This window comes from Chanos chanos, chromosome 8 (assembly GCF_902362185.1).
Source record: "Chanos chanos chromosome 8, fChaCha1.1, whole genome shotgun sequence".
In the NCBI taxonomy this organism is placed as follows: Eukaryota; Metazoa; Chordata; class Actinopteri; order Gonorynchiformes; family Chanidae; genus Chanos; species Chanos chanos.
The window spans coordinates 26,088,816-26,115,158 of NC_044502.1; the positions used below are offsets into that span (position 1 = coordinate 26,088,816).

The 26,343-nt window shown below is 39.9% G+C and overlaps 1 protein-coding gene across 2 annotated transcripts in view; it reads left to right on the forward strand.

The window, feature by feature from the left end:
• Positions 1-524: 524 nt before the first annotated feature.
• Positions 525-26,343, forward strand: part of gabbr1a (gamma-aminobutyric acid (GABA) B receptor, 1a) — a 44,591-nt gene continuing 18,772 nt past the window's right edge. Inside the window, exons 1-13 of one of the 2 annotated variants that reach the window (XM_030781629.1) lie at positions 525-603; positions 4,402-4,466; positions 4,845-4,983; positions 5,446-5,631; positions 6,540-6,557; positions 13,220-13,380; positions 16,391-16,525; positions 17,452-17,622; positions 18,962-19,063; positions 19,456-19,521; positions 19,680-19,871; positions 24,671-24,913; positions 25,808-25,871. In XM_030781629.1, coding sequence (XP_030637489.1) covers positions 525-603; positions 4,402-4,466; positions 4,845-4,983; positions 5,446-5,631; positions 6,540-6,557; positions 13,220-13,380; positions 16,391-16,525; positions 17,452-17,622; positions 18,962-19,063; positions 19,456-19,521; positions 19,680-19,871; positions 24,671-24,913; positions 25,808-25,871 — 1,621 coding nt within the window. The remainder of the gene's footprint in view (positions 604-4,401; positions 4,467-4,844; positions 4,984-5,445; positions 5,632-6,539; positions 6,558-13,219; positions 13,381-16,390; positions 16,526-17,451; positions 17,623-18,961; positions 19,064-19,455; positions 19,522-19,679; positions 19,872-24,670; positions 24,914-25,807; positions 25,872-26,343) is intronic. The other variant, XM_030781630.1, reaches the window with a different exon arrangement.

Sequence of the window (26,343 nt, forward strand, 5' to 3'; positions counted from 1 at the left end):
AAGCAGCCAGGAAGAGCATTATCTGATCTTGCTGTGTTTTATCTTTAGTGATGTGAATCTAATCATTGTGACGTTTAGATTCCCAGGCCAAACTCAGAAAAACTGAATATCTGTGTAACTATGTCTTTTACCTGGATAAAATTCCCACAGCACTGAAAAGTGCCTCTTAATGTGTGTGTGTGTGTGTGTGTGTGTTGATGCGTATTTTTAAACTCCCCCGTCACTCATGAAAACTTTACATCCTGCAGCACTGTGCAGGCGTTACTAGAGCTTTCCTTTCCACAGCTTCCAGCAGCACATATCAAGACAAGAAAGGAAAAGGATATTTATGACAGTTCCGTAATTGGCATAATGTTAATAGATTTTTCCTGTATTGCCTTGTAAATATAGGCATATAATTGCAGGCTGCTGCATGCTGTGACGTTTTGTTGAATATTTACAGTGAATGCTGAGACTGACAATCCTTCCATGTCATGTTTATTTAGACTCCTCTCCTCTCTCCATCTCTATCCACAGATCCTGTAATGGCACTGCCATTGTTTCTTGTAATTTTCTACTTGCTTCCCACTCCCATCGTGTCCATACATAATTCAACAGCAGGAGGTAATGTGTGTGTGTGTGTGTGTGTCTGTGTGTGTGTGTGAGTGTGTGTGTGTATAGATGAGCGAGAGAGACTGAGAGAGAGAGAGAGAGAGCGAGAGCGAGAGAGAGAGACTGACTGACTGAGATAGGGAGTGAGAGAGAAGGAGAGAGAGTGAGAAAGAGAGGGAGAAACAGGAAAGGGGAGAGAGAGAGAGAGAGAGAGAGAGAGAGAGTGAGAGAGAGTGTCCCACCGAGGGAAGTAAACCCAGAATAACATCAGCCCACGCAGTAAAGTGGTATGCCATAATTGCATTCTGAGACTCAGGAGGAGGAAGCGTGGTTTGACACTGCAGGACTGCCCATGGTCAGTTATGACGGCAGGACAGTGGTGAGGTCCTGAAATATAAAGCTCTGTATTACACAGCATCTTTAATGTCTCGGTGGCATTCTTCTTACTACTTGATGGCATTTTCTGCTTGTTTACTCACAAGTACCTTGAACTGGCTGTTAAAGATCTTTTTTTGGGGTTCGTGCAGAAACATTTTGTCTCCATTCTTTCATTCTTAACCAGAAAGCACAGTGTTTTTTAATGAGCAGTGTATTGGTCTAACTATTTAGTGTGAATCCTGTATGTCACATGCAGATCTTGGAGTTGAGATCTGATGATTCTCTGCAAAGCTGGGATTCTTTTCTTTTCACCTGATTCATATTAATCCACCTGAGAATGTCTCCAAGAATCATAGAAATGTAACACTCCCTCCACCAGAGCCTAACATGATTTTGATTGTACTTTTCTTTCTCACTACAACTGAGTGGTTTTAGAAAAACTACATAAATCATAACAACTGTAAGCTTAATCATGCTATCTTACTTGTGACAGTACGGCTGTATGCTTACTTTTTGAGGTGGTAGCACTGGAGCAGGCAAAAAACATTAAGCAGCATAAAGAAAACATTAGTAGCACACAGAGAAGCACAATTGAAAACATGCTTTATTATTTAAAAATAAATTGTCTTTCCAGATTTTTTCAGTGCAGGCTGTTCCGTTTCAGCCATAAGAAAAATAGCGATGTCTGAGAATTAAGTAACAAATTATGAATTTATCTGAAGAAAAAAACAAAACAAAAGGAAACAGAATGGATTCTTGTGAGCTAAGTTACCATTAATCAAAACAAATATGCCCAAAAGAGAAACCAGAAGACCAGAGGCCTACACAAAGTTAACAAAACAAAAGCCAAAATCTCTACCCTTTAAAACTTCAGAAATAAACTGCCAACTCTCTGTAGCCAGGCTTCCTGGAACGTTGAAAGGAGGATAGCCATTGGGTGACAGAGCTGGTAGGATTGAGAGATGCACTGAAGCTTTCCAATTAGTGTCTCTCCATGCTGATCCGTATAAGATCTTCAGCGGTACAGACATGTAAGTTGTTCTGAGCTGAGAAGTCTATTTCACATGGCCCCGAGGAGACTGGCAGCAGCAGCAGAATGATCTCTGCCAGACGCGAGATGCTCTAGATAACAGCAAACGTAAGTCTATGTTAAAAGCTATGTTAATCAGTCTTAAACTCACTGTAGAGATATTAATGACATTGCTCATAGTCCTGTCGGCACGAATGGCTGTTTGTTAAGAGAGTCTGCCACATGTGCTGGGTAGCAGGGTAGACAGTGTTGACAGTAAGAACTTTCAGTCCCTGTCTCATCCTGCACTTCTGTGACGTTGTACCATACCCCTATAAAAATAAAAATGGAAAAGCTGGTAGGGGAGTAAGTGAAAAATAGAGGTAGAAGAGAGACACTAATATGAGGAGAAGTGACTAATATAAGAAGAGGTACAGTTATTGTAACAACAGCTTTTTTCACTATTGTGTGCACTCAAATCAACCTACTCAGTTTTGAAGAAAAATTTTAACAAACGTTTGTAGGGAGAACATCAACCTCCTCAGTGTCACAGTCCAGTAGCTGGGTTTAACTTTCTGGCGGCACACTTAAGCGGCAGGTTCTCCTTTCATGTTGTCCACTAGACGGGCACCTCTACATGCAGCGTGTCTCCTTGATGCACTCTGCTTAGAAACATTAAAAATGGGATTGCCTGTTGTGAAGGGGATCTTCCCTGCTGACGTTTCATGTGCCATCTGGATGTACAGAACATTGCCCTTGACAACATGTCCTTGGGAATGCACTTGTGTTAAGGTGCTCTAGTGTTTGGTAGTAATAAAATAACACAACAGAAAGTAGATATATTCATGTCCCTTGTTTCAATGCTCTGACTGATAGATAATATGTGTTACTCTCTTTGATTTTGCATATCTCAGCGATGCCGGTAATGCAACGGATTGTACGTATATGAGTGGATTCATATTTATCTTTGCACAGAACAATTTTTTAATAGGAAATGTGAGGAAAATGTTGTACTGAACAGCCTTGTCACAGATGCCTTTTACGTCGAATATTATTAAATATGATGCGTGTCAGCCAAAGTTAGCTGGGAAGTCATTTAACATATTGCTCTAATGTTCATGATATTTTTTCTAACTGAAGGTAATCACAACAGCCATAACCTCTCCCTTTTCTCCCTAGGAACATGTAAAATGCTCTTCAGGAGAGTGTATTTGGAGGCTTGGCGCTTGACGTCCTAATCCAGTGGTGAACTGTGATAGTCTAGATTATTGGGAGTTAAGAGTTCTGATCACATGTTGTGTTGATCCAACTCAGTTTGGCTAGTGATACCGCACTGAAGGTTTAGATTTGGCATGGTGTCTTTTGAAGCACAAGAGGTCAGGTAATCAATCTCAAACTGTTTGTTTAGATGTTTCTAGTGGGTGCTGCTTGCCCATAGAGTTTCTATGATTGAGTTGAAGGCATATGTGACATCTGCAGGCCTTGGTCTGTCACATGAGAAAAGGAGTTATTGTAGCACAGAAGCTCTGTGAGCCTGGACGGATTCAACAGAGCTTCAGCACTCTCTTATCCATGTATAGCCTCAAGTCCATCCTTTGGTGAAAAGACTGAAACATGCCCTAATTAGGTTAGCCTCATCTCTGATTGAGAACAGTGGGCAGCAGTGGAGGTTTGTCCGGGAGAGGCACAGACTAATAGAATAATATATGAGTCAGTGGGAAGAGAGATGAAAGTAAAATAATATAGTTCCGTATCAACCACATTATAAAGCACTGAATTCTTGCAGGGAGTGTATATGTTAGCTCATAGTAGGTAAGACTCTTCTCTCAGGGGAAGCTTCCAAAACCCCATGGTACCACCCAGTCTGCTGAAGAGTTTTTGTTCTAACCAACATCCTGAGAGGCTGTTCAACTAATATTAGTATGTGTTTCTCATGACACACAGATAACTTTTACCTGCACTGCTCCTGTCCTGGCTGTGGGCTTGGCTCTCCATTTTGCTTCTCATCTCCAGACTAGTGTCAATTCCAACTGCAATCAAAATTCTAAGAATCTTCAGTTAATCATCAGTTCAATAAAGAGCTGACCCTGACCCTGAAGCCCCTAGTCCTTCTATACACAAACCTGACATTCTGTATCCTGTATACACAATCAGTTCAAAGCATACGCTACAAGTGTTCATATACTCACAGTTCGTGGTTAGTTGCCTCCATTGCTGTAGACAAACTGAAGACTTTTATTCCTTAAATTGGGTGATTGGGGTCATAGGGTGGGGGTAGTCGTTTACACTCAGGCATGTATGTGAGGTGTTAAAGATGCACAGTTTTGGTTACATAAGATTTTACACCAGTAATAATATTCTAGCCCCAGCTAATCCATATACCACCACCCCCAAACCCCCTTCCCAACACTGTGTTTTTTCAGGATGTCCGATCATACGGCCGCCTAGGGAGGGAGGGATTCGCTACAGAGGCCTTACTCAGGAACAGGTAGGATCAGGGTAAACGCATCATCATCACACAGACAGCACTCCACCAATCATCTCTGGGCTGTGTTTTTGCTTAAGCACTGTAGCTCTTATACTTACACTTATACACTACAGAAGCTTATGCTGTAGTGAACATATGTACAGTCTGTTATTTAGTAGCTCTCAAGTGAACAGTAGTGAGTTTCTGAAGTGAACAATGGTGTGTTGTTTATGATGAGAAACCAAGAGGTGCCTATGCAGACAGAGACAGTTCTGCTTTCATTATTATTTTGACCTTGTTTCACCTCATTATCTACACTAATATACACCATCTGCTCCATAGTCTCACCATTACCACTGTTACTACTACTGTTATCATTCTGTGTGTTGTCTCTCACAGATCCGCAGTGTTCAGATCTTGCCGGTGGACTATGAGATTGAGTACATCTGTCGTGGGAATAGAGTGACTGTAGGGCCAAAGGTCAGGAAATGTCTTCTCAACAACACATGGACAGACATCAGCCAACAGACTCGATGCCGTACGTATACACACTCACACACACCCACACACACACATACACTTGAGTGCGCGCAAGAACCAGTCTGTGTATACATCTGTAGAGCTGGCACTGAGTGGCACATACTGGTCTTATGAACATTTGTGTTAATGAAGAGCAGTACATTACAGTATTCAGCACCAAGGCATTACACATTATTTCCGAGTATGGGCAGTCCTATTGGCTATGCATTTAACCATGCATTTAACAGGGTAGTCCAATGATTGTACAACTTTTCATGATTCTTCTTATAACTGATATATCGTATGTCATACCGGATACTTATTATCATTTTTATTATTATTACTATTATCATTATTATTATGCTGTGCAGGTACTCAGGTAGGCATTCGCTTTAAATTCACAACAGCTTTAGCAGGAGAGCGGAAAATTGTCTGAACACTATTATTATCACCTCTCTTATCTGCCTGCCCCGTGGACCAGTGCTGCTGTGTTCCCGCGTGTGGATGTCTCTGGAGAACGGGAGGGTGCAGGCACAGACCCCTGGCCTCCCAGTGGAGGGGACTACGCTCCATTACAGCTGTAACGCTGGCTTTCTATTGGAGGGCAGAAACAGCTCTCACTGTACCAAACTGGGCAAATGGGACTCCCCTAAACCTGTGTGTCTGTGTGAGTAATACATATCCCACCTGTGTGCAACACACACACACACACACACACACACAATAATTCTGCAGAAATTTGAGTGGCTTCTCTATAAAGCCAGTCACCTGCCACAGTCAGTCTGTAGAATCAGTAAACACAATAAACATCACTCTCAGCTGTTCACTTTTTGGCAAGTTCACGTTGTAATCATTCAGCGTACCTGTATTTGTAAGCATTAAATTATGATGCCGTTACCAAGTGCCCTACAAGTGTTTAGCCTTCTGTATTGGCCCAAAGTGAGTATCAGCAAGTAATATCAGAGCACCTCTAATTAATTCTAGATTTACAGGCTATCCTTTTATTTATTATGACATTTTATGAAATACTTAATAAAGTTTAAGTTTTTCAGTATTTTAACCCTTTATTGTAACAATACTCACCCCAAAAGCTGGGCCTGTGACTTTAGTACATGACTGGATAAAAACGTGCTCAACCTAGATAATGCAAAGATGACCCAGGGTTTTAAGTTGTCAGGTAGAAAATCAGAAACACATCCTGTATGTGTCTTGTGCTTGCTCACTCTGTTCACAGAGGTCTGGAGCTGTGAGGTTGGCCACTGCTCTGTGTGAATGCAGCTTGTTATTTGGTTAATGAGTGGACGCTGAGATGACACGTCCCATTGGTCAGGCCGGCTGTATAGGTGAAACAAGGAAGAGACACTGGGGGAAAAAAAAAACTATTGTTAAGAGTGTTTTGATTAAACACAAACGGCATGATCACTTTGACTTTAGACTATCAGTCCAACTCTTGTGACAGTGATTGAGTGAAAGGCAGTTTAGGAACTGTCTAAGGTGGTAACCTTCATAATGTCTTTTTGAGTTATATGCTGTTCTGACTTCACTTTTCTCTCTTTTAAATTTGTGCTTCCAAAGTTGATAGAAATTACACAGGTAAGATTACTCCACTACTTATACTGTTGTGCTTGGTTTTCAATGGTTCATTTGGATTTTTATGCAAATGCTGTCTCAGCTTTAGCACATACTCTTGTCACTTTCCTCCATGTTATCAACAGTCCCACCCACACAAGGCTTATTGAGTGTTTTGAGAAATGGCACGGGCCACATTACGCTCCAAACAGTTCTGTTTCGATGGCTCACACATACCGCAGGACGGATGGACAGGGACTGGATTTAAGTCTGATACTTTGTACTTATATTTGACTGGCCTGAGATCAGTTTAAACTGGGGTTGGATTTAAGTCTTATAGTTTGTACTTATATTTGACTGGTCTGAGACCAGTTTAAACTGGGGATTGGATTTAAGTCTTATACTTTGTACTTATACTTGACTGGCCTGAGACCGGTTTAAACTGGGGATTGGATTTAAGTCTTATAGTTTGTACTTAAATTTGAGTGGCCTGAGACCAATTTCAACTGCTCTCTGGACTTTTTTTTGTTGTTGTTATAATAAACTGTGTTTTATCCACATAAACTCTAATCCTTGTAAATATTAGTGATGAAGAAGCCCTGACCTTGTCAGTGATATTTGCAGTGTTTGGGTTGATCAGAGGGTGGCAGTGTTGTAACACACAAACACTGGGCAGGAGTAAAGAACAGCTGCTGCTACAGCTGGAGACATACCCTGATTCCTCTGGGTTGACTCGATGACATATCTCTTCAAAATGCTATAGACTAGCACATTCTCTTATTTGGGTGAGGAACAGGTGAGTGGATCTTTTTTTTTCTCTCACCCTGCTCAGTAAAGAAATCCTCACCTGTTCAATATGTTTTCTGCGTGTTTCCTAAAGAAATGTCCCATACGTGTATGTGGGTCTCATTGGGAAAAAAAAGCAGAAGAAGTTCCCCCTCTCATTTAACCTTTTTTTTACTGTCATTCTGACAAAGCCTCTTACCCACACGCTTAAGTTTTCCCCTCGCTGACCAGTGACCTTGACATGACAGCAGGTGATTTCTTCATATTTGTTCACAATAGAAACAGAACAGTTCATATTGTGATATCTGTTCACAGTAAAAATGACATAGTGTGTAGCATGACCTTGCATTGTTGAGCGCTTGAGGAGAGCTCTTCTCATTTAATTGCACTGATGACTGGGTGTGTGATTGACTCTTAGCAATGCAATAGTGGGGGCAAATGCTTGTTGTGACATTGTTAGAGGAAACATAGCCAGCTGCATTCCCTTATATGTATTTGGATGGTGTATTTTGTATTTTGGGAACTTTAGAGCATTTTGCTAGAGTGTGGGTAATAGATATTGACTTTTCAGGGTTGACTTTCCTATTTTAGACAATGACTAAAAACATTGAAAAATACAGGGTGTTGAGTGGTGGAAAAAAAAAAAACACAATCATTATGCATTAGTCAGTTGCATTTCCTCTCACTCTGTCTATGACAGTATCATTGAATTATTAATCACCTGTATAATCAGCTATATTTAATAGAGAAAAATACCTACATGTCATTAGTTATTGAGTCATAGATATCCTGTGTTTATGATATCATTTCCTGATATTAAGGCGCTGTAGGAGGAAGTGTTCCCGTTTCAGTACCTCTCGGCTATTTGTGAAATATAACAAGATGTATTTTAAATGGAAAATTACAAGCCCTGGAGTTCATTTGAAGTGAATGTTATATGGTGAGTGTACAGGGGCAGCACGGGGAGGGTCAACCTTTATCATTTTCAGATTGCAGCTGAATATCACGTGTGAATAATTAATGACTGTCAGTGTGGGGTGGAGGGAATCAAAGGAGGAGATGCCGAGAGCCAAATGCCATGGGGCAGAGCTGAAAGCGCCTTAGCTTTAAAAACCATTTAAACCAGGACAGTGCCACTTTAACTGAGCAAACCGGCTATGGTATCCATTTAACGCTTTCAATAGTATTTATTTTCTGTTCACAGATTGAAAACTAGTAAAGTTAGAAAAAAAGAAAGCCTCAGTATGTGAGACTTTTTCACGTTCTCTATCAAAGCTTCAGGACGGAGAGAGGATGTAGTAGACAAAGTAGTGTAGTGTGATGTTATATAATGGAGGAAATGCACTGTAGGTACAACCAAGCTAGAGTGCTTCATAACATATCTGCTGATTGAGTTTGGCGTAAATGTATAAACACTTCAGATCCGGATGGTCTCTGAGACCTACTTAATATTCACGTGTGATTTTTGCCTCATGGTGTGATTGTACATCATATTCATCAGAAGCAAATGAGTTCACGCTATTAATTGAACTGAACTGTGAGTGGACAAGAAATCATATGAAATGTATGTTAAAGTACATATTCACCTCTGAAATGATTCATATAATTGAAAAGACAAGTAAAAAAAACCCGTTTAAAATAAATATTGCCAATATAAGGTTTGCTCTAAAAAAACCCCAAATATATCTATGTTATATGGAACATTAAAGAGCTTTGAAGAAAAAACACAATAGAACGTGGAATAATATTTTATTTTTAAAAAGTTCATCCCGGTCTTAGATAATTGCACTGTGACCTTCATCAACATCTGAATCCACTTAGGTATAAAAATGAGATAGCACCATCATAAAGAAGTCATTTGTCATCCTGCACCAATGAGGAAAGACAAAGAACTCACTAATGAAGAGGGAAATTTGGTTCTGACCTTCAAGAAGAATCTAGCGGAAAAGAAATAGCTGTAAAAGCTGTAAAACTTCGCTAAAAAAAAGTTTCAGGAGTTTATAACAACAGTGGTTAATTTGGCTGCTAGAGCACTGTCAGATTATGTTACTTCCGTGCACAAAAGGGGCAGCAGACAGAGAACACTCTGCTGTAAACTCACAGAATGTAGTTGCAACTTGAGGTCAACAACTCAAGCACTTTAGACAAGTGGGCTGCGTTGAGAACAAGCAATAAATGTAAGCTCCAAAACTGTGCAAATATTGATTTGAGCTGTTTTTCTTCCACTTGGACTGTGACCCTTGTCAAAGTAAAGGACACCATAAACTATCAAATCCCTCCGGCATTTTTGGACCCCCCCCAAAAAAACCCCTCTCTGACAAGGAGCAAAAAATTTCACCAGCTCTTACAAACACTAGCCCCAAATCCAAAAAGAATTGGACGATTTGGAAAGTGTCTCTTGATGAAAATATAATATTTTCTACTTGTTCATCTCCAGGTAAAGTAAATGTGAATATCTTGGTTTATAGTGTATATGTTGAACTCCATTACCCCAACTCTATGGACAGTAGCCCAAACATCTTCCTGCTTGGACGAGACCACTAACCTAATTTTGTTATTCATTATCGTGACAAAATTAAGAACCATTTTGCTATTATGAGAAACCCAAAAAGGTGGGGGCACGATCAGAAGATAATGAAGCTGTTAAAATGGCAGATGGCTTAAGAAAGATGCTTTTTACTCCCTTACATGCCCTGTCCCATAGGCTGACTGAAGGTTTACCATACATTGCATACTTAACAGTGGAATGTGAGTAATCACATCCTTTATACTGCCACTGGACAGAAGTCTGCTCTCCCACCCAGGGCTCCATGACTGTTTGTCTGCTCTACCGAGGAGACTAAGATACACCTGTGGGCGTGGCCAGTGGTCACAGATTTCCCATGGTCCCTGAGACATGTTTAGCATTTCCTCTTGCAGATGATTTCACTCATGTGACTTCACGTGAAATTGATTGGGAGACACTCTTTCCGGTTACATAGGAAACTACAGTCATGCTCCTGTCACATGATACAGCAGAGACAATACAAATCAGAGGTGGTACCCTGTAAGAGCAGGGGCACACAAATTACTGGACACAGGGAGGCCAGAGGTTCCCACAAGTCTGTGGAAATAAGTCAAATATTTTACATTGCATCATTATAAAGAAAAATATAAATTCTAGTACCTCTCAGTACTGTTGTTCTTTCTTTCTTTCTTTAGTCTTTTTTTCTGTCCACAAACCTTACCATTATAGAACCAAATATGATTATCATTATTAGAACCAAATATGACAGTTGTTTTATAATAACATTTAACAGGGATTATAAAACTATAGACAGATGTTTATAACAGTGGAAGGTGGGTTTAATGTTAATTGATGTACAGTCCTCCACTCCTAAATTTACATATTGATTGGGGTGGTGATGTCATCAGATGGAACACTATGGAACCAAATCAAATGCAGTGGGTAAGCGGTGATGTAATACATCTACTGCAAAAAAGATACATTGTAACAGACACAGTGCCATCTAAGAGGTGTTTATGAGGGGAAGAGACTGTGGCGGGCATGAGGCGCATGGGGAGAGGTGTTAATCCTGACAGATGGTTTAAACAGCAGGTATGTTATTGAGCAGTAGCAGCCAATATTTCACACCTCAGATCAGTCATGAAGCATTATGCTCATCATTAGCATGGGCTCTCCAGCCAGCACCCACACAGGTCAGTGGAAAATATGCCACAGATGTTCCTGTAGGGACAGAGTCTAGCAGTGTGCACATGTCATTTCATCCCGAGTAAAGCCAAATGAATTTCATTTTATTAAACGGTTGCCCAATCACTGTTATGATAATGAAATACTTGGATCTCTGAAGACCAAAAAAAGAAATGTACGAAACCCACCCTCACCACTCAAAGCGAGAAATGATGACTATCTTTAAATGAGAGTGCTCTGTATCGAAACGACACTGGACTGTTAGAGAGTCCCACCTCTGCAGTATGTCTCCTTGGAGGTTTAAAAAAGAAAAGAGAAAGTAAAAAAAATCAGAATAAATAATCAAACATAGAATACATGATCAGTGGAAGAATCAATAACTAAACCAATCACTGAAAAATAAATGTATTATTATATATATGCATGAAGATGTATCTCCAAAAATTCTGACTAGTACTGCATGTATTTATGTATTAATCACTGTTTTTGTGTATTCATATATTTCTTTTTTCTCTTTTTTTTTTTTAAAGTATCTTTATGTACTTTTCTATTTGTTTAATTCTTATTTTGTACCCTGAGCCCTCCTGTAGTTTAATGTTCCCTCTCTCTCTCTCTCTCTCTCTCTCTCTCTCTCTCTCTCTCTGAGACACACACACACAGACACATACACACTCACACAGAGGGGAAGAGAAGGAGAGAGAGAGAATATTTCTCTGTGACAAAGCAGTTTTCATGAAGTTATTAGACTACTACAATCCATTCTGTAAAAATCACCGGTCTGTTGCCTCCTATGACTACATCACCTCAAATATTAAACAGTAGGAGGGCTTAGGGTACAAAATAAGAATAGATGTTGAGTTAATCACGAGTGAAAATGTTGGTAATGTTATGCTGTAGACTAGTCTACTACAGCTCCTCACGGATGTTATTTATATAAGTAGAGATCGTACACAATTGCTCAAACCAATCTCTGTCTCTCTCTCTCTCTCTCTCTCTCTCTCTCTCTCTCTCTCTCTCTCTCTCTGTCTTTCTCTCTCTCCCTCCCTCTTCATATAGTCAGACACCTCGGAACGCATCATGCAGACTCCTCTGCAGTGAAAAGAACGTCCATAGTATTAAACTGACTATTCTTTCCGCCTCGTTTTCCATCGGATTACGGGATTTATTCAATCCTTTTCTAATATTGTTTTAAGACAGCGGAGCTTATAGTTCAGACTTCCTAGCCTATACATCGCCTTAAAAAGAGAGTGGAAGTGCTCGAATAACATTTTTTTTCATCTCGCAACGCCACCTGTTTCCCTCTGCTGTCAGCTGTACAACCCAACCAGGACGAACGTTATTTCTGTATTTGCTATGATAAGGAAACCGAATACCATAAGGACCTTCCTAGCATCAAACAGACCAGTATCGGAACTGATATGGTCGTCTGAGAGACGAAGACCTCGACTGTAGCTTTTTTTCTTTTCTTTTCCTGAACCATACTTTCTCTGCAAATATCCACTTTATTTCCTACCCCTCATGAACAAAAATCTCTTTAGTCTAAATTCTGAACTATAGTCTATATCTAAATGTGCAACAGCTGACCAGCAATTTAAGACTGTTCGCTGCATGACGTTTTTTTTTTCTGAGCAGTTTGTAATATTTGTGTGAAAGACTATCAAGGTTAAATCTTAAGTATACGTCAGATACTCTGTATTCGTCACATTTAGAAAAGCCCTGTTATATTGTCCATCAGCAGACAACTAAGCTGTCATAACCATTATTATGTCTGAGAAACCGGCGTTCTGTAACAGACAAAGGACGGACATGTGTGAAACGCATTTTTAAAACGCTTCACTATGTGACAGATCGAAGCGACGTAGTTAAAACAGCTTTGAACACTGTGATTTATTTCCCACGAGGGAACTTCATCGTCTGCATGTCTCCGAATTTTGTGCTCTTTGAGAGAAAGTTGTTTTTCACTGAGTATTACGCGAAGTAAACTGGATGCTTTAGACAACATTAATAAAACACGGGTTATCTGACAACTTCACTTTATAGTCCAAAAACTAAAACAAAAAACTGGACTCAGCTACAGCCTGCACCAAGGGAACCAGCGCCCAGATCTAAACCATGGCGTTGGTTTCTAAAAACTTAAGTGACTTTAGGAGATACATGGTACTTTCTGCATCGTTGTCTATACTTCTCTCATGGCCGTGTGCGGTTGCAGGAAAGAAGAAACTGTACATAGGCGCCTTATTCCCGATGAGCGGCGGCTGGCCGGGCGGACAAGCATGTCTCCCGTCTGCTCAAATGGCCCTTGACTTGGTGAATAACAGAAGCGACATTTTACCAGACTACGAACTGGAGCTTATACATTACGATAGTATGGTAAGTGAAGAGCAACAGAGTTCTGTTCCATTCACTGGTTCACTCACTTTTTTAATGCTCATGTGTAATAATTTGTGTTGACAAAGTTCAAAACATATTTGTTGTAATTTTGCAATATCTTGCATGTTTCAGTGAAAGGAGAAATAGAAATCTTATGTGGACTGTCATTAAGATGGTACACAGTGTCATAAATTGCTCATACATGACACCATGTCTTAAACTTACAGTCCCTGAGCAATATAGTGTCATGAATGAATGACAGTTAACGTTCATTTATCCAAAGAATCACGTTTTACAAAACCAAACAGTGGACATTTGAAATTATGCTTTAAGGGGTTTCATTTTGCTCCCCATGAAATCCAATGAAGAATAAAGTTACAAGAGTAATTTACCAACTTCTTGTTGGATCATATAGCTTGGTATTTGCCTATGTTACCATCCCATCCTCCCAGTAAACCAGTGGTAATACCTGGATATTTTGCAGTGACCTCTTTAGTAACTCTCTCTGTACTGCTTGGTCTATTTATACATAGAATTTGCGAAGAATTTGCTTTGGTATTAGTTGTTAGGGATAGAAAAGAATGTATAAAAGATTCTGTTCCTGTATGAGACTGAGCTTGATTGGTCAGAGTCTGATAGCATCTTGCCTGTGTTTGCTGTAAAGTGTTCTTTATTAGAATAGCACTATGAGGATCATGGATGAAGGAATGAAAGTTGGCATAGCAACAGTTACTTGAGGCTATAGTCTGAATACACTCGACCATACATTATCATTGCTGAAAAAATGAACAAAGCAATGCTGAAATAAATACATTTGTAAAGAAGAGGAGGGATTAGAGACCCTCAAGTGACAAGATTGTCAGAAGAATTTGTTTGTTTCACATTTTCCGCAATTTGGAATGAACAGTCATCCAAACATGCAACTCTCTTCTCTAAGTTCATATATCATCTTGGCAGATTTAAGACTAGAGCATGTTATGCAATACATCCGAAGGCTTATTTGCAGTATCGAAAGACATAATGTTAGGGAGAGGCCAATTAGCACTGATCCTTTTCCACTATGGATGTTCAGGTTGCGATGGAGAGCAAGTGCAGATGATCTTGGTTGCAACCGTAAAAGTAAAGCTTCATACTAGTGTTTAGAGAGTCTCTGCCCATGATTGTGAAGCGCCTTACACCTGATTAAGATTGTAATCTAAATAGATTTTGGAACCAGAAATGTAATTACTAAGTACAGCAGTCAAATCTGATTAGAGTTTGTTTTTAATTATTGCTCAAAGAAGACAGTGATGGAGGGCCAGTTTATTTAATCCTGTTCAATCATATTTACGTTGTGGTACGTGTTCTTGGCTAGCCAGACAAAGATGCCTTTTATTTGTTTAGATTTGATTTTTTTTTAAGTTAGCATTCAGCAAAGATGAACAAACATTTGTTCCCTGTGTGTTGTTTTTTCAATGCTGTCTGTAGATGCAGAACGGTTAACTAATAGTATTTTAACACCAGGATTAAGAGGACTGTGACAAATAAAACAGCTGTTGGTCATAATAGCTGTGTTGAGAGGGTAATGAATGTGTCGTGGAGACGCCAGGGATCCCCACACACTAAGACCCCTCCTCCCCAACTCGCCAGACTGTTGCCATGGTTACATCACAGCCCATACTCCAAACTTTGATCAATTATTAACTATGATGGAGAGAGACAGAGGTAGAGAGAGGTGGCCTGTTTTCCATTTTTTAATTGGCAGCTGTTGCGTCCAGATTTTAGCATTACCATATCCAAACACACAAGCCTCGTTCACTCTCAATGCAGTTTCAAATGCTGCATCACTACCCTGTTGAATTAACACACTGTTGAAACTGAATCAGATAAATTAAAGACAAATATTTAGGAAGGTCATTCATTTTAGAGGAGCTGTATGAATGTACATGTAAATCTGTACAAAGTAAAATAATTTTTGCATTCATGAGTGCAGCTAATGCTAACTGAGTAGAGTTCTGCATTAGGAACAGGAACACGGTCCTGAGCTTGAACGTGTAGTGACACATTCAGATGGGGTCTTAGAACTGTTGGTAAAACATCATGAAAAAAGGCCTAGCCATGCCCTCTGAGTGTTAACTTCATCCAAATGTGTAATTTCCTCTACTCTGGGACTAAATGAATACTTTTCATCATGTTTATTGGAGCAGTCAGTGTTCACTCCACAGTAAAAAGCATTCAACCCTGTCAGGATTAGGGTCTGAGGATGATTAGCTGTATAACTCTTGCCTGGGTCCTCTGATCCCTCTGGTTGGGTTGCCTTGGAGAGACTGTGCTTTCAGTAGGAAAAAGAGAAATACTTTAATTCTCTGGAGAGGTTGTAGAAAACAGGAAAAATAGAGAGATCTCCCCTCACCTCACACATAATTAATAGTCAGTCACTCTGATACATGTTCAAAAGTGGAACGTGAGTCGTTCTTTTTCTGTGTGAATGTGTTGTATCTGTGACATATCACTTATTTCATGGTAGAAAACAGATTAATAAAAAACCCCTGCTCCCTCTCTCTCTCCCCCTCCCTCTGCCTCCCCCTCTCCCTCTTCCCCCTTATCTATCTGTGTGTGTCTCTCTCTGTCGACCCTTCACCCCCCCCCCCCCCCCCCCAACCTTCTCTGTGAGACTCTGAGGGACTGAGAATTGAGTTGCATTTTTTTTTAAGATGATTGGAAATCTGAGTTTTCTGAGCTGTGGGGACAGGGGAGGTTTTGTGCTCTGGAGACCAGGATGAAGCCTTGATTCTAAAAATTGTAATACTTTCAAAAGACAAGGAAGAATACTGTGTCACAAACATTTATGAAGACACTGTTCTTAAGAGGTTATTCATTCAATATCTCCCTTACAGTGTGATTTTCATTTTATATCATTTTGTTTTCATTTTATTTATTTAAAAAATGATGGAAATGATGGTAAAATTCTTTTAAAAGTCTCTCTCTCTCTCTCTCTCTCTCTCTCTCTCTCTCTCTCTCTCTGTGCCAGTGTGATCCTGGTGAGGCCACTAAGCTGTTGTATGACCTTCTCTACACTGAGCCCATAAAGATTGTCCTAATGCCTGGCTGCAGCTCCGTGTCCACGCTGGTCGCTGAGGCAGCACGCATGTGGAACCTGGTCGTGGTATGTGTCCATCTCTCTCTCACATCAGCACTTTATTCAGTGAGAGTCTGGCTTTTGTAGAGCTATTCTTACAAACCTCAGTCATGCTGTTGGTGGACTGGACCTTTTCTGGACATGGCTGTAATTAAACATCTGCAGGCTACAGGCTTTCACCTGAGGAGAAGTGACTGTGATTGGCTCATGAAGACGTGTTTTTAAGTGAAGTGAAATGGGAAAGAGACAAGTATTTTCTGTGGCCATGGTATAAATATATTTAAAAGTGCATTAATGGCAAAAAGTACTGAGAGACTGATGAAGTATTCTGAGGCTGATAAAGGCCTGAGCACTCTCAAACTGAACAACATCTTAAGGTTTCAGAACATTTGTGCTTGTTGTGTAATTGACACAACAGTGCATCTTTCTATTCTGAAGCAGAAGGTGGCGATGTAAAGCATAGATAATTACAGAAGATCTGTTTCCTGGACAAAGATGTTCAACAGTAAAATCAGAAGAAAATTTAGATTCAAAAGTGAAATAATGATGTGATAAATATATAAATATATTTGATGGAGGACAGTAAAATTTCACTGTGGTTTTGAGGAAAAAGAGTCTTGTAAACTCCTTATAGGATACCTGTGTGAACACTTCCAACAGTCAAGACTGAACAGGTGATATGTTCAGGGTCTTTCTGGGTGATCTTTAGCTGGAAAAAGAACATCCGATAGGAACAGTGACCGAACTTGTCCTCTTAAAATGAGAGTACATCCTCTGCTTTGATTGTCCTCCAGACATGAGTTATCACTGATGCATATTAATTTGTACTTAGGACAAATTTGTTGATTGAAGGTCTCTCTCTCTCTCTCTCTTTCTCCCTCTCTTGCTCTCGCTCTCTTTCTCTCTCTCTCTCTCTCTCTCTCTCTCTCTCTCTCTCTCTCCCCATCACTCAGCTGTCATATGGCTCCAGCTCTCCTGCCCTGTCGAACCGACAGCGTTTTCCCACGTTCTTCCGCACACATCCCTCAGCAACCTTGCATAACCCCACTCGTGTGCAGCTCTTCCGAAAGTGGAAGTGGACCAAGATCGCCACCATCCAGCAGACTACAGAAGTCTTCACCTCGGTCAGACTCTGTGTGACCCTTATTGACTATTCACCCCTTCACCATTGACCATTCAGCCATTCACCATTTACCACTCACCCATTCACCATTTATCCATTCACTATTAACCATTCACCCATTCACTATTCACAATTCACTATTCACTGTTCACTATTAACTATTAACCTCTCACCATTCCCCCATTCACCATTCACTATTAACCATTAACCATTAACCTGCTCACCCTTTCACCATTAACCATTAACCATTCACCCATTCTTTATTCACCGTTCACCATTAACCATTAACCATTCACCATTCACTATTAACCATTAACCACTCACCATTCACCATCCAGCAGACTGTAGAAGTCTTTACCTTGATCTGACTCCTGAACCTTCATTCAAATCCATAGCATTTGAATGAATGACATAATAGTTGTGGGCATTCAGCTCTTAATTGTTGGAGGAGGTTTGCTTTCATACTATTATAAGTATCAATATTCTTTTTTTTGAATAAGAGTTCAGTCTCTCACTGTCTCCTCTCACTTCGTCTTGTCACACCTCTTCAACCCTCTGCCTATTTGTCCTCCCTCTCCCTTTCCCTCTCATTTGTGTCTGTTTGCCACCCTCTCTCTTACTTTCAGTCTGTCTGCTTCCTCTCTGTCTCTTTACCTTCCTCTCTCTTTCTCCTCTGTCTGTTTTTTCTCCTCTCTCTTTCTCATGGTCTGTTTGCTTACCTTCCTCTGTCTTCCTCTCTCTTGGTTTACCTCACTCTCTCTTCTTCTCAGACTGTCTGTTTCTCGACCTCTCTTTCTTTCATCCTGTCTGCTTACCTCCCTCTCTTTCCCTTGCCCTGTCTGTTAATCGCCCTCTCCTTCTTTCATCCTGTCTCTCTACCTCCCCCTCTCTTTTTCTCTGTCTGTCTGTCTACCTACTTCTCTCTTTCTCACTGTCTGTCTGCCTACCTACCGCTCTCTTTCTCACTGTTTGTCTGTTTACCTTCCTGTCTTCATCTCCGCCAGCCTGGTCTACATTCCCTCTCTCCTTTTCTCACTGTCTGCTTTCCTCCTTCTCTCCTCTTTGCCTGTTCTGCCTTCAATTTTTCCTCTCTTCCAGTTTGCTTTCCTCTCTCTCTCTCTTTCTGTCTTGCTTCAATTCAGTTTTAGCCTCAATTAGTCTTATCTTTCTTTCCATCTATACCTCTACCTGTCCTTATATCTCTTTCTCTGTCCACATTGACTCCTTACTTCTCTTTTTGTCCAGTATGCAACCCTTTTTTCATCTCTCTCTCTCTCTCTCTTTGCTGTTCTCAACATTCACTTTTCCTCCTTGATCCTGTTTTCCTTTCTCCTGTGCAGACTCTGGACGATCTGGAACAGAGGGTGAAGGAGGCTGGAATAGAGATCAGCGTGAGGCAGAGTTTTCTCACCGATCCCGCTGTGGCTGTCAAGAACCTGAAGGTGCTTTGATGAAAAATTCACCACTGTCACTTCTCATCCTTAACCCTCGCTGACTGAGGCTAGCCCGTACACGACAGATCCCATGAAAATATGATGTAATGTACGATCAGCTCTCTTAAGCCCTCATATGAATGTGCAGGGTACATTGTGCCACAAGTGCTTTGATGACTGTTAATGTTTAATACTTTAAATCCATATTTGTTGAGGGGCTATCTAAATGAAGGGTCTCTTGATATTTTGAAATCTCTCTCGGCACGGTAATGGCCGTCTTGCCCCTGCGCATCGTGTTATGTGCCTACACAATGGATGCTTTTTTTTGCACTCTTTTCTGTAATGTTCGTTCATCAGTTTTATCACATGCCTCTGCATCTTTATCTCTGATGAACGTGTAGCGGCAAGATGCCAGGATTATCGTGGGCCTCTTTTACGAGACAGAAGCCCGGAAAGTCTTCTGTGAGGCAAGTCCTGCATTCCCTTTACCATACTCACCATTTTCTTCTGTCTGTACGCCACACTGAACATACTAAAAACTGGTAGATAGAAACTATACTCTACAAATATATCTACATATATACACTCATTGCTCAAGAGAATGAATTGCTTTCCATCTTTGTAGGTTTTCAAGGAAAAACTGTATGGGAAGAAGTATGTGTGGTTTTTGATTGGCTGGTATGCCGACAACTGGTTCAAGATCCAAGACCCGGCAATCAACTGTACTGTGGCCAATATGACAGAGGCTGTGGAGGGGCATGTTACCACGGAGATAGTCATGCTCAACCCGGAAACTGTCCGTGGAGCGTCCAACCTTGTGAGTCACATTATTTTAACTCTTTGAGAAATAAGCTAGCAAGCTTATGCTTCGAGTGGACAATTGTTGTTCAATAGCTAAGTATTTTTATTTGTGATGTGTGCTGTAAAATTCCACTCAAGGCAAATTTTTTTCCATGTGTTCCATCCTTTTTTGTCCCTTTGTGTGTTCTGACTGGACATGATTAAACCCCAATTGGATGCTTAAACAGTGTGTGTATCGTTAAGACAGCGTGTATCCTTAAAACAGTGTGTGTATCATTAAGACAGCATGTATCGTTAAAACGGTGTGTGTATCGTTAAGACAGCATATATCGTTAAAACAGTGTGTGTATCATCAGTGGTGGAGTAAGTACTCAAACACTGTACTTAAGTAAAAGTACAAATAAACAGGCAAAAATGTACTTTAGTAAAAGTACCACATTAACCTTTTTACTTGAGTAAAAGTAAGTAAGTACCTGCTTTTAAATATACTTAAAGTATTAAAAGTAAAAGTACTTGCTGAATGTATTCTCTAATGCAATGGTCTACAATATCATTAAGTGTGCCTACTGTATGTATATTTTGTTTAATACATCAATAGTATGGGCTGTGCCATTTTAATTAACAATGCTGCAGATGATGCTACTGATAACACTGGCAAACAATCTCTTATCAATTATTTGAAAGGTTATTGTTTTTATTGTGTTTACCCTCTGTGACACAGTTCACACTTGGACTTACGATTCTGTGAATCAGAATTTCAGGGGTGACCTGCAGAGTTAAATTCCATTAAGCAAAATAAGAAAGAGGACTGATTATACCTTTGAAAGTTTTTATTTAACTGTAAATAAAACCAAACACAATATAACACAATGCAAAACCATTGTGTTATATTGTCTGCTGTAAACACATTCAAATCAAAGTTGTCTGCCTGGAAAAAGGGGCATTAAACACACCTACCAAAGGAATAGGCACTGATCCTAACACAGGATTTCAACATATTATCTATTACAAAATTTATACTTTTGCCAGACTGTTCTTACAGGAGATGGAAATTTGGTTTGGCTCAATATAAGCATGCCAAGTAGGGTTGACAGTCTGACTTTTAAATTCCATTTTAGTGTAATTAAGACAAAGGTATCTTTAAAGTAATTACTACGATGTTAATCCTGTCATTCTATAATACCAACTAATTTTAAACCTTAACTCTGAAGGAGCACAGTGCTAAAGAGCCCCTAGCCACACAAGCAACATAACCACCGCTGTTCCCGGGATCTAGCATCCAAGCAAACACCCAGGACCAAGACTACATTGCATTAGCATCATGCATGTGTTACTTGCCAGTTAACGCTAGATTATAATAATTTAATCGCGTTTACTTGTTGCTAGTGGTGCATTTGAACAAGAGGCTAGCTAAGGTTACATAAGACTTCACTAACCTAAATTAATTTAACATGCAAAAGTCAAGTAGCGTTAAGCAACCTAATTTACCTCAATATGTTTCTTCAAATTGGACGGCGAATTTTTGAAAGCTAGTATCTCGTGTTTTCGAGGGAGACAAACATGGCACCGGAATCTCCATGAATCATTTTTAGAACCGGTTATCTCAAACAACTCTTTTAAATAAGGCCATGGGTGGTGCATGTCTAATGGCTGAATCTCCGTGGTGGCCTCTCTTGAATCCATTTTGGGTGTTTTATCACCGGTTAGTGCTGCTGATGATGCTGCTGCGGGCGCGCCCCACTCGTGTTGAAGGAGGGTCTAACATTACTTGCCCGCTTTAATTGATTCAGAGGACCAATTCCCCTCTCGCCATTGATTACTTTAAAACTAACAAACAAACAAAAAAAACGCAATGTGACTGTAACGTGTAACGCAACGCATTGTAGAAATGTAGTGGAGTTGAAAGTATAGATACTTGCTGTAAAATGTAGTGGAGTAAAAGTCAAAAGTACCCACAACTAAATATACTTAAGTAAAGTACAGATACATGAAAAATGTACTTAAGTACAGTAACGAAGTACTTGTACTTCGTTACATTCCACCACTGTGTATCATTAAGACAGCATGTATCTTTAGAACAGTGTGTGTATCGTTAAGACAGTGTGTATCGTTAGAACAGTGTGTGTATTGTAAAGACTGCGTGTATCGTTAAAACAGTGTGTGTATCGTTAAGACAGCGTGTATCGTTAAAACAGTGTGTGTATCGGTAAGACAGCGTGTATCGTTAAAACAGCATATATCGTTAAAACAGCGTGTGTATTGTTAAGACAGCATGTATCGTTAGAACAGTGTGTGCTTTAAGGGCCGTGTGAGGCCCAGTTAGCTCAGCTGAGGTGAATGGTGTATGATTGACAGATGTATAGGGGACCAGACATTCTAGACTGGGGAGAAAATAAACAGGTGTGATTCTGTTTACCAAACCTTCTTAGGTAGACCTTCTACATTCATATAGTGATGATGTGTTTTACATTTTTTAAGAACAACATTTATAAGGCATTTTTCTCTTCAATCTTCCTTAAAATATTGGGACATCCCATCTAGTTGTAAATATGTATTCAGTAGGCAGTTTGTGGGGGGATGCCACCCCCCTTGTTAGTGAAATTACCAAAATGCATCCCCCTTGTTAACATACCATCCCCCTATATGCTCTGTAGAGTAGTGTCAGTGACCATTGGGCCATCCCCCCTGTTAAAAAATAAAAAATCACCTACTGTATAGAATAATAATAATAATAATAATAATAAAAATAATTCCTTTAGTTTGGCATGTGTAGGAAGGGTGTATTAATGAACTGAGACTCGGTGTGTTGTATAAATAAGTTTTAGCTAAATTGTACTATGTTGATTAAAAGAGTGGTATAATCTCAAATTTGGCAGTTAGTGTCTGTGCGTACCTCTTAGAGGTGGCAGATGTACAATTTTTTCTGTTTTTTATAACAAGCCTTGAACGGAATGAATGGCTGTCGGGAGCTACTCCAATTAAACTTGTGTGCCGGGTTCGCAAGAACTAGCCCACTACAGGTGATCGGTCAGAATCACTGCATCCAAGTCAGGGTTGATCCCTTTATTGTGAGGGTTTCACCGCCACACAGTACTCAAATAATGGAGTATCTACTCCAACGTAAAAAACAGTGATAGAGGGTGTGGTTTCCTATGAAAGGGCACAAACACACGAATAGACTAAACATTAGCGAACTGACATGGGGCGATACTCAAAATGACCACAAGGTGGCACTCCAACATTACGTATAAGTATCATAAAGTAATAAACGGAACATTTCTACTAGTGCAATCAAATAAACTAGTAATGCAAGTAAATACCACATCAAATACACGCTCAAACTATTATTTACATGATTCGATATGCTCAGTGGGTAAATGTATAAATGAGTATCTAGTCGTCCAGACCAACCACCTCGCATGCCCGAGAACTAACGGTAGATTATTCGTAGTATGAAAGAGAATGAGGTTCGCCAGCGTGTTACAACATTCATAATAAATGCACTAGCGGCTTACATCGCCGTTCTTATCATTTAGCCGATACGGCTCGGGCATGGGGTGATTAGCGAGAACAACCACAAGAGAACGACAGACTTAACTTCAAACGTTTGCATAGCGAACAAACAATACAAAGGGTACTTCGGAACAGCATACATAATATTTAACCTTATTACATTATGGATAACTTATTTCAAATGTACGCACACCATGGGGAAACACTGATATCAACAGGACGACTAGAGAACTGCAAACTCATCAAGTCTATTAACGTCTGACGTCACCATGACCTATTAGGGGTATGCAAATGACTCGTACCAAACGATAAATGGGGCATACCATTAACGTATGGGGGTAAAGGCCTTTATAACAAGCATGATATACTGAACATACGCAGGTCAGGGTTTGTTCTTCTACTAAATCCCAAATTATTTCATGTTCACTGAGCGGCTGTGTGATGATTCTCAGTGGTCTTTATGAGCAGCACAGGGCAGTTGATGTTATTTAAAATGAACCCAGATGTTAGTTTCATGTCCTGAATATTTGATTAAGGCTGGCATGGTTTAGACACCCTACTTTCTCAAAGTGACAGTTGAATGAGCACAAAAATATTTCAAGCAAGTAAGCATAGAAAAAAAAAAAAAACTAAGCAAAATGGAGAGGCCAGGTCTGACTGTGCCTTGGGGATTCAGACAGTACCTGTTATCTCCCAGACACACACAATGACCAGAGGCACCTCATGACCTTTCTATGGAAAAGAATTGTAATCAACAACCATGCAGATGCCTCAGATCCTGCTGGGGAATTCCAGCAAGAGCCAGTTGTGGTATGAGCTTAGAGGAATGATTTCATCATGGCCTTTAACTGTGGTTCACACTGTAACTTAAAGATCTCATTTCCTCAAACACCTTTGTGTGTTTTCTTTGTGTCAGAACATCAGCATAAAGCCTTTAATATCAGAATCAGAACTGAAAGTACTCAAACAGGGAAGGATAAGTCAAGTTCAAAAAGTTCTTATTCCTGAAAATCATACTACAGTGGGAAGAATGTAGTTACATCACACATTATGTTACATTACATTCCGCTTAGATTATGTTCTTCTTGTTGTATCCATTTCAGAATGATCTTAGAAGATCGATGATCCAAATAAAGATAGGTAGAGTAGCTGTTAAAGACATTTCTGACACCATACTTACTGGAACTTTCATTGGCTTATGGATGACCTGCTCTTCTTTTCTATGTAAGGGCTTGTGCGGTGCCACAGTTCATCAAGTTTGCCATGCTCAGTAATCAATAAACCGTTCGCCTTCTCCATCAGACCTCACAGGAGTTTCTGGAGCTTCTGAAGTTGCGTCTGGGTGGGAAACCAGATGAAACGGGGGGCTTCCAGGAGGCCCCCCTGGCCTATGATGCTGTGTGGGCCCTAGCTTTGGCCCTCAACAAGACGGTGGAGCGTCTTAGGGACAAGGGCCAGAGGCTAGAGGACTTCAACTACAACAACCATGACATCACAGCTGAGATCTACAGGGCCCTGAACACCAGTTCCTTTGAGGGGGTTTCGGTAAGGTGTCGATTGGGTTTTCAGGGGTGACGTGAAATTCAAATATCTATGGAAAATTGGGATTGAAGAAAGTCGTATGTGATGGTATCCACCAGTGTATGTTGAGGAATCCTAATTAATTCTAAGCAGGCCAGTGAACTTGTAGTGTATACATTTGTACATGGTCATGTCTCATATTAGCATAAAAGGATAATTATCAAATGTTAAATACAGAGAATAAGGAATCTTGCAACAAAAAGACGGAAGAAAAAGATCATTTTTTTTTTCTGATAGAGGTTTGGAAGTGAAAAGAACAGACCTACAGACTAAAAGATACATTTCATGTGGCAGTGGTCGTTAAAGAGTAAAGATTGCTATTCTCTGTGTATACCCTAGTTACATGGCCCGAAAGGAACAGTTTGCTGTTGCTTTGATGTGTAGTTGCATGAGATGCAGCTTTCCATGGTTGTGTAAAATAGATTCTGAATGTCACATTTGAAAAGGCTAATTATTGTGTGGTTGATCTAGATTCCGTTTCCCACACATTAAGAATGTTTTGTCATATCTGATAATAAGAACAACTGAAGCTTTTCTGGATGTCTGATTGCTCCGTCAGAGAAGAATTGGCAGCACAGTTGTAAATGAGGCACTGGAAACTCATTTGATCTAGACATGACATATCTTAGAATTTCAATTTTTTAACATGGTTCTCTTACATGTATTTTTTTTTCTTCCACAAAACGTCATTGGAATATGTTTAAACTTCTTCAAAGCTTTTAGATTCTGTGCAAAAGTCACATTTTTCTATACAGTAAAAGAAGTAGCTGCGGCCTTAAAGGCTTTATTACTCTCTTTATGTTTTTAAAAGATTTCCCTTTAACAGTAAACTTAACTCAATGTCTTTGTGTCACTCAGGGTCATGTGGTGTTTGATGCCCAGGGTTCCAGGATGGCCTTGACACTAATTGAGCAGTTGCAAGGTATTCTGTTTACAAATATGACATTACGCTTGACGCTAAAACTGGTCATCAAACGATGTGATATCAACCTTAAAGGCAGCATGGTGGGAACTTCAGTGCTGCAGTGACTGACTTAACTGTCATTCAGATTAACTTTATGCTGGGGCTATACTAGGGAAGTAGGTAAATAATTATAATATGGAAGCACAACTTTATGTATGAGTGGCAATCTGGGGAAAACTGTATAGAGCACTGGGTTGTAGGGAAGTTTGTATCTTTACGTCCTGATTGTAACTTATATACATTTACATTTAATACTTAAATAATTTATATTAATAAATATTAATATAATATTTAATACTTAAATGTCTCATTACATCGACTCAGTTCTTAAAGCCTTAATTAAAGTTATTATGTCTTACTTGGTACTGTAGCCATCTCGATCTTCTTTAACTTTAAGCGGTGATCAGAGACAGTGCCTTAACAGTATGTA